Below are 12,465 nucleotides of genomic sequence, written 5' to 3'. Positions count from 1 at the left end.
CAAGGTAGACATAAGTGAATTCTGTTGAGAATTCACTCAGCATTCCACCCAGTGGTAAATCCCTGCCGCAGTACATGAAATAATATTTGTACCTAGAAGCGTTTATAAATCCTCAAAAAAATCTCTACTTGGAGATCAAATCTAACATCTCAAAAAATCAAACTCTAAACCTAATTGTTTTGATAATGGAATAAAGTTTTTCTCCGATAATATCTAAAAGGAGTAGAAAAAATACCTTCAAGCAGTTTTTTCTCTGAAGAGAGTTTAGAAGCAGCAGCAGGAGCTTGATACAAAAAGTCACAGAGGAATGTGGACTGGGAAGACTCTTGACTTAATACACCCTCGGAATGAATATCATGTTGAGGGAAATCTAGAAAAAATAAAGAAATAAGGTACAAGAAATCTAAAATGTTAACAATTTTCCTTTTGTTTATAATATGTACATGAGTTTTGAGCTAGAAAAAAACTATTTCAAATTTACCAAAGAATAATTATAGAGAGATATTTTACTTTGCATAAAATTTGCAAATAAGCACTTAAGTCATGTTTATTATTCATATATGAAAATCGGATTTAATGTTGGTGGAAATGATTATGTGGGATTAGCTATTTTAATCTTCCATTTATAAGATTAAGGGAATATAAAAGATTGACTTCCTAAACTTTTTAGTAAAATGATATAAAAAATAGTCTTAGGCATCTCCATCTTTTTTGGTAATTACATTTTTCTTCATTCTGATGGTTTCTCTTATTTGAAAAATAAATAGTTATGCTTCAGTCCTTTTATGGATATATCAGAAAAGACCGGGTTAATGAAGAGACAGTGACGAACCTGAGAATTTGTTATGGTAGAGAAATTCCATTTGCAGACTTTGCCCAGCCTTCTTGGCTAGCAGATAGGGGGTGCTATGCACGGGGTCTCCGGTGGCACACATGACATCTGCTCCACTGAACAGCAAAGCCATTGTTTCTAGAACATCTGGTTTCACTACAGCAGCACACAGAGCCTGGTCATTAAAAGAAAATATACATCTTAAGGAAAGAAAATAAGATTCTAGCTATTAAAATGAGTGAAAGTCTAACAATTCATGTATGGGATAAAGTCTGTATTCCTTTTATCCTAAGGCAGCTAATAATAATTATGCCATGAATTAGGCAGCAGGCACAAAAGGCCTGGTTTCTGTGAATTTAAATTACAACCCAAGACCTCCAGGTCTCAATTCATTGTTTGGTTGCTATGATGTTCCTTCTAAACCTAATCCATCATACTTGCTTTGGAAGACATTTTTATGCTTACATACTATGATAATGGCTGATGCGCAGAGAATCAAAATATTTCAATATAATAATGAAGTAACCATTAAGTGTTTTTCACGTGAATGTTAATATATATTTTCCAATCTAATCAGGAGCTGCAGAATATTTGAATTATTAAGTGATATGGGAAATTGAAAGATGAGTGCAAAGCAAATTCAGGATCTTTCCCTCAGGGGCCGAGGATAGGAAGGAGGAAGAACAGTGAGAAAGAGGCAATAAAAAATATTACTGACTTATGTTATATATCATATTTGTACAAACAATAGGAACTGCTAGAATCTTTTTCTTTTGCCTTGAAATAATAAGCTGCCTCTACATCTCTTCTCATCCTTTCTTCCCACATTATATCAGTCCTCAGACTTCACTTTATTGGATCCCCATTTGATTCCAAATCCCCAGATTGTGGCAACAAGAGTTAGCAGGAAACTTCAATTATGGAGGAAGAATTTACGCTCTTTTGACAATGAATCCTTAAGTGAAACAAGGGGGAAACCACTGAAATAATCTCACAAAAGGAAATAAAATTAATAATTTTGTCAGATAGTGTACGATTTTTTACTTTTTCTCAAGAATCTTGCAAGGCACATCATTAAAAAGACATTAAAATCCACGTCTGCTGTTATGTTTAACTGAATACCTTATTTAATTCTTCTTTGGTGAGAGATGCCAAAAGGGTTTTTCTGAATTTCCCTTCTTTATATTTCTGAGTAATAAAGCTTTTTCTCTTTTCTACTGGTGAGTCCACATGTAATTCTTCATCCTTTTGAAGATTACCAGCCCAAAAGTCATTTGCTCTTTTGTTTCCAATGACAATAAAAAGCTGAATTGTCAAAAAAAAAACCCATAATATATCAGTTCATAAAATGTATTTGAATCTGCAGGAAACTGAATTATATTACAAATTAAAGCATAACTTAGTATAAAATACAGGAAAACACAGGAAAGACTCAACTATTCCAGAGAAAGGAAGTATGAAAGCAGATACTATGATCAGTTTTTAATACAGCCTAGCCACTCTAAATAATGGAAAGAAATTAGCTTGGAAAGAATTGCAAACAACACAAATTGTAGCAAAAGTATTTTCATTCTTTGACACTCAAACTGAGTCAGATTCACTTTAAATGGCCAAGTAGGTGGGCTAATGCTGTCTAAAGTGCTTGGTGGTGGAACAGGAGCCGAACATGCAGATAGGACGCAGCAAAGTAGCCTCGATCACAGTTAATGACAGAGTACGGCCAAGGTAAAGAACAGTAAATTTTTCCAAATGTTTTCATTCACTCTCCTATTATTTTACCCATGTTGAGTTTAAAACACACACACACACACATATACAGTTCTAGCATTAAAAAAAAAACAAGCTGGCAAACCTTTCTAAGTACTTCTTAAGGATCTTCTATACTTTTACTTTTAAAATATCTCATTTAGGAAGCATTCTCAAAGAGTTACTACTATCAAAAAGGCTATAAGCCATTTTCATAATGTGGTGAGAACTTTATCAAACAGCCCTGAGAAAAATTCCTGCCACCCCACCCCACAGCAAACCTCCTCCCAGTCTCTGCAAACTGAACTCCTACCACAGCCCCATTCAGGTTAAATAGGACTCACCTCGATGAGTTCATTGCTCCAAATGCTAGCATCCATTTTTAGACTTCTAACCTTGGAATCTTTTGGTCCTAAAGATCTATGTTGTCCTAGAGTCAAAACACAATTGCATTTCTGTTTTATTTGTGTGTAAATTTATTTTACCTTGTTTTGAAAAAAAGCGCATATGTCTGTGTATGTTTGTTGCGTATCTTCTCAACTTAAAACATGTCAATACCTGCTTTCCTCAATAACAAGATGACAAGAGCACTAACAGTAGTGGTGAGAATTAGACAAATCACAGCTGGCTACAATAAAAACAGCAGCAATCATCATCAGCATCTGCACTGATTCTAAAAAAAAAAAACAAAAAACAAAAAACTACATGGCCGGGCACAGTGGCTCACGCCTGTAATCCCAGCACTTTGGGAGGCCAAGGCGGGTGGATCATGAGGTCAGGAGATCAGACCATCCTAGCTAACACGGTGAAACCCCATCTCTACTAAAAATACAAAAAATTAGCCGGGCACTGTGGCAGCTGCCTGTAGTCCCAGCTACTCCGGAGGCTGAGGCAGGAGAATGGCATGAACCCGGGAGGCGGAGCTTGCAGTGAGCCGAGATCTTGCCACTGCACTCCAGCCTGGGCGACAGAGAGAGACTCCATCTCAAAAAAAAAAAAAACAAATAAAACAGAACTACACTTAAATATATATATATATATATATATATATATATATATATATATATATGTGCATGCGTGCATATGTACAGACACATGTATAAATATTTCCTCATTTGGTAATCAGCTAGAAATAGGCCAATGAAAACCTTTTGTAAAGCTTGCTAAAACCCCATGTATGTAAATGCAGATAGTATTTCTTTATTGTTACAAAAACTTGACTATTGCAAAACTAGTTACGTGTCTAATAAGTGTGTACTTAAAAATCTGACATGAATACTTTATTCAACAAATATGTCTGGAAGAGAGTAAGAGCCCAGAATTTTATTACTGTCAATTCAATTGTGCTGTATAAATCATCGGTCATCACTGAGCAACCAGGTTATGTCAGATTATTTCAAAGCTGAGAAGAAAAAAAAGTGTACAGTCCACTATCCTTGATCCTAAGGGCCCTTTGTCTAATGAACAATGGATGTTCATTCCTTTCCCTACAATAGGTAAGAGGTTGTCTTTTTTTTTTTTAGGTAGAAACTACTCAAAGCACAAAGCCCTAAATTCCCTTGGAATAAATCTGCATAGGTTTGCATTTATAATGCCTACCTGCAGGCAATACAGTACCCAGAAGGTAAAAACTTAAAAGCCTGTAGGAAGAGATGAAAGGGACTGCTGCAGTAACCTAGGCATGACAGATTCTGAGTTGAGGCAGCAGGAAAACAAAACAGAGCAGACAGATTGAGAGAGATTGATAAGATAAAATGAATGAGACTTGGTGGGTTTGAAGGAAAGAGGAAGGGTCAAGAAGGTGTCTCAGATTTTAGGCTGTGAGAGTGCAGCGTAGACAGTATTGCGTTTGATCAAGATTGAGAATATATGAAAATGTGCAGTTTTATGAAATTGGCTGAGGGGAACAATGATGGCTCCATTTTTGACATGTTACATTTGAGGTGTATTTGGCAAATCTAAGTAGAGATTCTAGTAGGCATATAATCATAAGAGTTTGGTGTCCAATAGCGTGAGAATAATTTGCTTAAAAATGAGTGTGGAATTAAAGTGATAAATAATATCACTCAGGAGCAACACAGTAAAAGAGAAGTGAGAATGTAACCCAAGGGAACACATGTATTTCACAAGCATGGAAATACATGGAAAAAAAATACTGAAAAAAAAAGAAGACTGGTAATAAGAACACAAAGAAAGATTGGTATCTTGGAAGCTGAGAGAGGATGGATATCATAGAGAGACATGTTGTCAAGAGACTCAAATAAAGAGACAATAATAAAGATAGTAAGTGACCACACCGAAACTGAGAGGTAAAATACATTGGCAAATGTGGTGAAAAGATTTTTACCACAGTTGAGAGAAAACGTAGCTGATTAGCAGTTAAAAGGTAGCTGATTACAGAATGCTGAAGAAAACTTAGGAAGTTAAAGGAATGAAAAAAGCCTATGCACACTAAAACTTCTCATATTATATCTTGTCTATGAAAGAAAAAGGGGACAGAGAATGACACATAGAAGGAAATGGATAACTTTAAGAAATCCTGATGGTGGAACTTGTGCAAGTTTATACAATGAAACAAAAGAAACCACGGCTGAATACTTACATAAGAGAGTGAATAAATGATGAAGTGGTATCCTAAGGAGGGAGGAAAGAAAGGAAGCAAAGGTAGAAAAAATCAGCTGTGAACAGCACAAAGGCCGTCTCTTCCAATGAAACTGGAGAGAAGAAAAGGATGAGATAAAATACAAACTAGAAGGTGATTCACTGGCATTTTTTGTTGTGATTGATATTATTAATTAGCTGGTGAGGAAATCTATCTTGGTTTGATGAGAAATGCAGTTGAATAGTGCTCTAGAAAAGCATTCAGGATTTGAAGCAACTCCTGTGACTGCACTAGTCACTGCGCTCTAGCTGAGGTAGGTGCTCCTCTCCAGCATTCTCACTGAAGCCTGTATTCAACTCTAGTCCAACATTTGTCTCATTATTGTGGAGGAAATGTCATGTCTTATACACGTTTTTAATTCCCCACACCAGCACAGTGCCTAGTACTCAAGTTGAATTCTCTTTCTCTCTCTGTCTCTCTCTCTCATCTCTGTGTATGTGTGTGTGTGTGTGTGTGTGTGTGTGTGTGTGTGTGTGTGTATGTGTGTGTACATACAGTGGGGGAGAAGGTGGTGGGACACAGGCGGTCCAGGAGAACTAAAGTTTAGACTGTGGTTAACTTTCTCCGAAACTTCCACGATCACACACCTAAGCTGGGGTCCACTTCCTTCCACTCACTTGGGCAACTGTCTGAGCTCTCAAATACACTGAGATGTCAGGCTGTCAAGTGTGAGGTCACAAGAAGAAAACCAGTCATAGTACCGGTTTATATTCATAAACATCAATAGTCTTATGAAATGCTTCTTTATAAAAATTCTTATTATAAAGAGATACCAGATCTGGCATATGAAGTTTAGTGCTCAAAACAACATTGAGGTGAAAATTATGTCTTACCAAAAATGACTGGGGAAAGGTACACAAATCTTCAAGTTAAAGATGCAAGCTTCTTTAGGATCCATACTAAAACATACTCACCTAAAATCTAGAATTTTCAATACTGTCTTTTTAAAATCTATACATGGACCAGTAGGCATAAAATATGATTACATGCTTAAAAATCCATTTTTATATCTAAGTCATACATAAGAGAAGTTTAGACTCATATTTCTGAATTTGATTTAAATGTAATAAGCTTTCTCTGGTTTTACTTTTCACAACCGCTAGCTAGGATATATAATATACAACAATGAAGAGCATTCACTGCCAATCTGCCACAAAGCAGTGATGAGCATAACTTGTCATTAATTACCTGCACACTTCTTACAGATGACAACACAGAGATTGATGGATGCCCAGTCAGGATCCGGAGCTTTACAATCTGCACAGCTCCTGTTGGATTCATTGAACCAAATCTTCTCAGCTACTTCATAATCAGAGAGAGTTTCTGCTATTGATTGCTGCACAGCTTCAATCCAGTCTTGTTTCTCTTTTTCAGTCTCGGCTGTAAAGCTGAAACAATTAACGTTTCTGTGTTATCGATCTCCCTTGTAAAGGCCAGTTAAGCAGTATGTTCAGTTTGCATATTCATTTCACTCACAAATTAAACAACAGCTGAAAAATATGGCTGCTAGGCACTTCTGGGTTGTCTGTTCTGTTAAAAATCATTTAACTTAACAAATTGTGTTTTTTCCTTTTAATTTTCCACATTGCTTATGTCTTTGTTTACGCATCTTGAACCAAAATTAACATACACATTTTCTAAAGAAAACATAAAATTTGCCTTGTTAGGTCACAAGCCTAAACAAGAGGCTATGTTTCCTAAGCAATGGTTATGTAATCATCAATAAGAGATTATTGGCAGAGTTTCAGGGCTACTGGAATATTTTGCCAAGCAACTATGCCATGATAGTCTGAAACTATGTTATCAAAAACACCCACCAGAATTGTGACTTTTTTTTCAGATTTAAGAATAGATTCTTTTTTTTTTTTTAATTAGAAGAATGCCCAGATGGTTCTAAGAAACTGGGAAATCAGAAAAGTTTTAAGTGGTTACCATTCTAACAGTTTTCTAACATATTTTTAGCCACGTTCTGATTTATTCTGAGGGAGCTCCAGTGAACGAATAAAAACATTAAACAGCAGTTTATTCCTTCAAGAAATATTTACTGAGCCCCTGCAGTGTGCAAAGGAATGTGCTACAGTGCTACATACTCGGTCAATGACCCACAAAACTGATTCATATTAAAATTTTCTGTTGTAAAGAGGAAAATGCTTTGAAATATAATGAAAATCACAGCTAACATATTCTAAATAATCCTTAAAAAGAAATGGCCTACATGAATTATACTTTTTGAAGCTCTTTAGGATTCCATCGCTCTTAGTGGTTTCTGGTTCTACTAGAAATTTGTCACAGCCAATATATTAATATCTACATTTTTAGTTTTGGCTAGAATCTGCAAATGTATAAAGCTTGTTATTTTTATGCGATCATTTCTTTCTCAAAATTTGAGGCAATGGATATATTTTAACAGGCAAAATGAGTAACTACAATTGATAGTATATTTGAAATTCCTAATTGTTAGTCCTTTAAAGGCCTAGAAAAATTGCCTCTGACTTGTCCACTACCATGTGATGTGATTATTTATTACAAACGAATTAATATAGTTGAACTCAAAAGATGTTGACTTATGCCTATTCTGTATACTAAAACTATAGATTCATTTTAGTTTATTAAACCATATTAATACTTTAAATTATCTGTTTCATTGTCAAAATGATGCAATTAGTAGAATACCATAATACAAGATATATAAAAAAATGCTAAAATATTTGGATCAATAGGTGCAATGAGATTCATTAAATTTAGTATCATTTTAAGCCCTGGAAGAAATCATATGGAACAAATGTAATTAGGAATTGATTTTAAATGAGGGATTGTATTTGATCAGGCTAAAAGAAGATAAATAGCAATACAACTTAAAGACAATGTAATATGTTTTTATTTTATTCCTTCTAAATGAGAAGGAATTTATCACACATTGTCAAAAAAAAAAACAATATACACCATGCCTAGTAAGAAAAATAATTATTAAGAAATTACCCAAATTTCATGAAATAAATATTTTTGCATGTTTTGTGATTATTGAGGTCACTTTTACAAGGTGTTTTTATATAGTGGCTAACAAATTAGACAATACGGAAAAGTAGGAAGATAATTTTAAATGGCCTACAAGAGAAAAATCACCACGAACAACATAAAGGTGGATCACCCAAGCTTTCCTATAGTAGAACGAACACAAAATGTTTAAAAATAGCTTACCTGAAACTCCTATAGGGAGTGATTATTTCAAAAGATTGTTTCACAGTTCGGTCCACTTGCTTTACATTTGCTACATTCATAGGAATTATGGTAATACCAAGTCCACTCTTAAAATCCTAGTTTGGAGAAAAGCATAAAAAACTATAAAGAAACAACAAAAAGATTTTGAAAGTATAATTACATTTTCTAAATTCCAATAAATTCTACCAAATTTTACAACAAAATCAGTCTCACTTTAGGTAGCCACTCTCAATACATAATAGCACTGGGCCATCTTAAGCTTGACAGTGGGACTATCGATAGTTATGGGTTTCTTCCATGCGAAAGAAACATTGACTAGGCCACCGACACTGAACTAGACATGCTTTGCTTTTGAAAGTAGGCACAATATTCACCTTTATCCATTCATTAAAGGAAGCTAAATATTAACTACCTCTTATTATAAGTCAAGCAGTTTCCTAGGTGGAAATGATACTAGGAGGTTAGCATCATTACTAGTTATGTAAAAAGATGGGAAAACTGAGGCACGAAGGAAGAAAGTTACATGGAAAGTTCAGCTAGTTGTATGTGGTGGAAAAGATCTGGAGCCCAATCTGTCTGATTGTTCTTTCCTTGTTTTACTATCTTAGATTACCTCTGCTGTTTATCATTATTTTTCTCCTCATTTACTCTCCAACAAAAGCACTACTTGTCTTATGAGGTATACAATTTTACCTCATTTCCAATATTTTATTGCTTTCACCTCCCTTCAATCAGATTCCTAAAAAGCTCCTCTAATGCTACTTTGGTATAAAAACTGCCATTTGTTCAAAATCTATAGTTACTACGTTCAGCTTGTCTCATGAAAATTCAAAATTGTTCAAAAGGCTACAACAGACTCTGCATTCTAAAAGCATTAAAGTTTGCAATATATCATCTACTCACATGGATTTCAGAACGTGACATATCAATTAAATAATCTCCACACTTTACAAAACAATATGTACATCCAAAAAATGACTTATTTGAATAAATTCAGACTAAATGTGCTGAATTCCTAAATTATGACTAAAGAAAAGTAGCAATATTAAAGGCAAAATACAAAAAAAAAAAAAAAATACTGGCCCGTTTCCAGTAAGGACACTTGTTAGAGACTGTGAAAGAAGCCATTCATCTGCCTCTTCTCTTTGTCTCTCCTGCTGTATACGCCAAAAGTAAAAGAAGTGTATTCTCCTCTCTCCTACACTTAGAAGTGGCCATGTGTGGTAGTTTCCTTCAATCAAATTTAAGCAACTCCTGGTAGGATGGAGGGGGAGGGGCCGAAAAGCCTTAGAAAAAGCAAGCCTTTCAGCCCTGACTTTTCCATCTTCTGGGGAAGTAACTGCTAGAAGCACAGAGTCATTTTAGAACTTCACAATTCTAGAAAAGGGAAGATTGAGGACAAATTCTTAGGCTCCAAGGATGCCAAAGTGAGGACCAAAATAGGGAGAACCCTGTTCTCTGGTAGTACCAACTCTTAACCGCCTACACCACCGGATTTGTTAAAACAAATCTCCATCTAGTTAAGCTCTTCTTCAGGTTTTTGTCATTTAGTACTAATGTGTTCCCGGCTTATAAAGTAAGTGGAAAAAAATAATTCTATAACAAATGCCCCCCAACTTGTAAGAGTATCCAGAGTTTCCAGACGCAAATTGTGGGAAAGCCTCTCTTACATTTTTAATATATAAAGTTTTTAGTTAGAATAAGGAAATGACTCATTTAGAAAACAAATCATCAACTGATTTTTTTTTCTGATGAAAGAACTAATTGCTCACTTTACTAGGAGAAACTAGCCAGAAACTGAAAATCAGTGATATAAAAGAAAAGATGCAGAGAAATGCTGAGTGCTGTAAAATAATCAGAATGGGAGTGCCATACTTCCACTTTGTATAGTAAGCCTACTTAATGAAAAATAGCACTTAACATGATCTCTACAGAAGGAAGAAAATCAAGCTTTTCCAATCTGCCACATTTTAATACGTTTCAGCCTATTGGCACAGGGTTATACTTGATTATTAATTTTTTTTTAATTCCCCAATTATCCACAGCTATGCTCCTGCTGGATCACATACCCGTTGGATAAAGTCCCAATGCATGTGATTGGGAACTCAATCTCTCTTTCACAAGTGAGGAAATTAAGTAAGGTAGGAGTAGCAAGATAAGATATTTTTAAAACAGCTTTTTGATGGCTCACATTGATAAACTCTAGAATAAATAAATAAACTCTAGAATAAATACGTGGACTGCATGTCCTTCAAACAAAATGAGGCATTTGACAAAAGCTGTGTATCAGATCACTCCAGGTTATATTCTCTGATGGGGGCCTGGCCTGCAAGTCCTGTATGTTACTAAGGGCACACATAATACTCTGTCATACTAGCAGATGGTAATAATGGCAACCTTTTATGGAAACTGATGAGCCTCATCAAGGCTCCTGCATGAATAGGTGGCTGCTCATCTCCACAGCAAATCACAAAATGTCTACATGTAAAGCTGTAATTTCTGTTAAAATAAGGGAGTGCTAGCTGGTTAACACCCCAAATTTCTCCCAAACAAGGCAAAGATGATTTTTTTTTTTTTTTTTGAGACAGAGTCTTGCTCTGTGGCCCAGGCTACAGTGCAGTGGCACAATCTCAGCTCATTGCAACCTCGGCCTCCCAGGCTCAAGAGATTCCCCTGCCTCAGCCTCCCGAGTTGCTGGGACTACAGGTGTGCACCACCACGCTCAGCTAACTTTTTTTGTATTTTAGTAGAGACGGGGTTTCACCATGTTGGCCAGGATGGTCTCCAGTTCCTGACCTCATGATCTACCTGCCTTGGCCTCCCAAAGTGCTGGGATTGCAGGTGTGAGCCACCGCACCACCCACTTATCAGCTGCTTGCCATGGCCATATGGTTTTGAGTAATTAGAGTATCTACAGAACTGACCAGCATAAATTGACTGTAAAATATATATAAGAGTAACAAAATAAATGTCAGTGCTCTTGAGAACTATCATATATGAAACAACTGCATTTTCTATTAAAAAATTGTGGACATTAAGCCATTATTTTCACAGTATTTAGACAGTATTTAGAACATGTTTAGAATACTTCTCATCCCTAGATACTCATAAAAATTACCTGTGGTGATCTCTCCCTCCCACCCAGAGACTCTGATTCCATGAATCTGGTGGCAGAACCTAAGAATTTTTAATTTCCAAAACAAAAGTACAACCTCATCACTTTTATATGTGGCCAATGCCAAGAAACACTGATTTAAACAGCAGAACCATTATGCAACTAATTTAGACAGTATAAGTATGCAATATGTAAATATCAAGACATAAATACTTCTCTCTTTGACCAGGCACTGTGGCTCACACCTTAATTCCAACACTTTGGGAGGCCAAGGTGAGAGGATTGCTTGAGGCCAGGAGTTCAAGACCAGCCTGAGCAACATAGTGAGACCCTGTCTCTACAAACGAAAACCAAAAAGACTCAATTTTATCTGCTTCTATAGAATGCATACAATCAGAAAATACAAAAACCAAAAACCATTTGAAATAATTAAGACTATCAATTTCAAATAAGCAGGCCAGAACAGGATGACACATTGGATTGGTGAGATCCTATTTGTCCTGGGTGCCAACTCCTGTGTTAATGTCCAGAGGTGTTAAAAGCATGTCTTCATTAAGCATATGGAGTGGACTCTGTAATTGGTTTAATATCTATTTGTGCATGCTATGAAGTTTACAAACAGCTATGAACTCTCGTTTGATTTCCTAAATAGTTCTGTGAAGTAAGCAGAGCAGATAGTCATTTTTTAATGGGAAAATAGTCCTGGCAAAGCAAAGCAGTGCTTAGTAAGTACCTCGTTGTGCCAGAAACTGTGCTTAATCCTTGGGCTGCAAAAAAGCATAAGACTGGGTATCTGCCTTGGGGAAGCTTTTGGTCTAAAAATGAGATAACAGAAAAATGCAGTAAATGGAAAAAAAAAAAAAATAGCCTGGTAGTAGGGGTACTGAATCC

At 35.7% G+C, this 12,465-nt stretch overlaps 1 protein-coding gene across 5 annotated transcripts in view; it reads right to left on the bottom strand.

Annotated features, from left to right (window-relative positions):
- ARAP2 (ArfGAP with RhoGAP domain, ankyrin repeat and PH domain 2) overlaps positions 1 to 12,465 on the bottom strand; it is a 177,107-nt gene that overhangs the window by 92,840 nt on the left and 71,802 nt on the right. For all 5 annotated transcript variants that reach the window (XM_030800960.1, XM_030800964.1, XM_030800962.1 and 2 more), the window contains exons 10-15: positions 8,439 to 8,554; positions 6,429 to 6,628; positions 2,923 to 3,008; positions 1,955 to 2,137; positions 833 to 1,007; positions 236 to 370 (exon numbers count right to left, since the gene is read on the bottom strand). In XM_030800960.1, the coding sequence (XP_030656820.1) occupies positions 236 to 370; positions 833 to 1,007; positions 1,955 to 2,137; positions 2,923 to 3,008; positions 6,429 to 6,628; positions 8,439 to 8,554 (895 nt within the window). The remainder of the gene's footprint in view (positions 1 to 235; positions 371 to 832; positions 1,008 to 1,954; positions 2,138 to 2,922; positions 3,009 to 6,428; positions 6,629 to 8,438; positions 8,555 to 12,465) is intronic.

This window comes from Nomascus leucogenys, chromosome 20 (assembly GCF_006542625.1).
Source record: "Nomascus leucogenys isolate Asia chromosome 20, Asia_NLE_v1, whole genome shotgun sequence".
Classification (NCBI taxonomy): domain Eukaryota; kingdom Metazoa; phylum Chordata; class Mammalia; order Primates; family Hylobatidae; genus Nomascus; species Nomascus leucogenys.
This window is presented reverse-complemented; position numbering and strand designations above follow the sequence as displayed.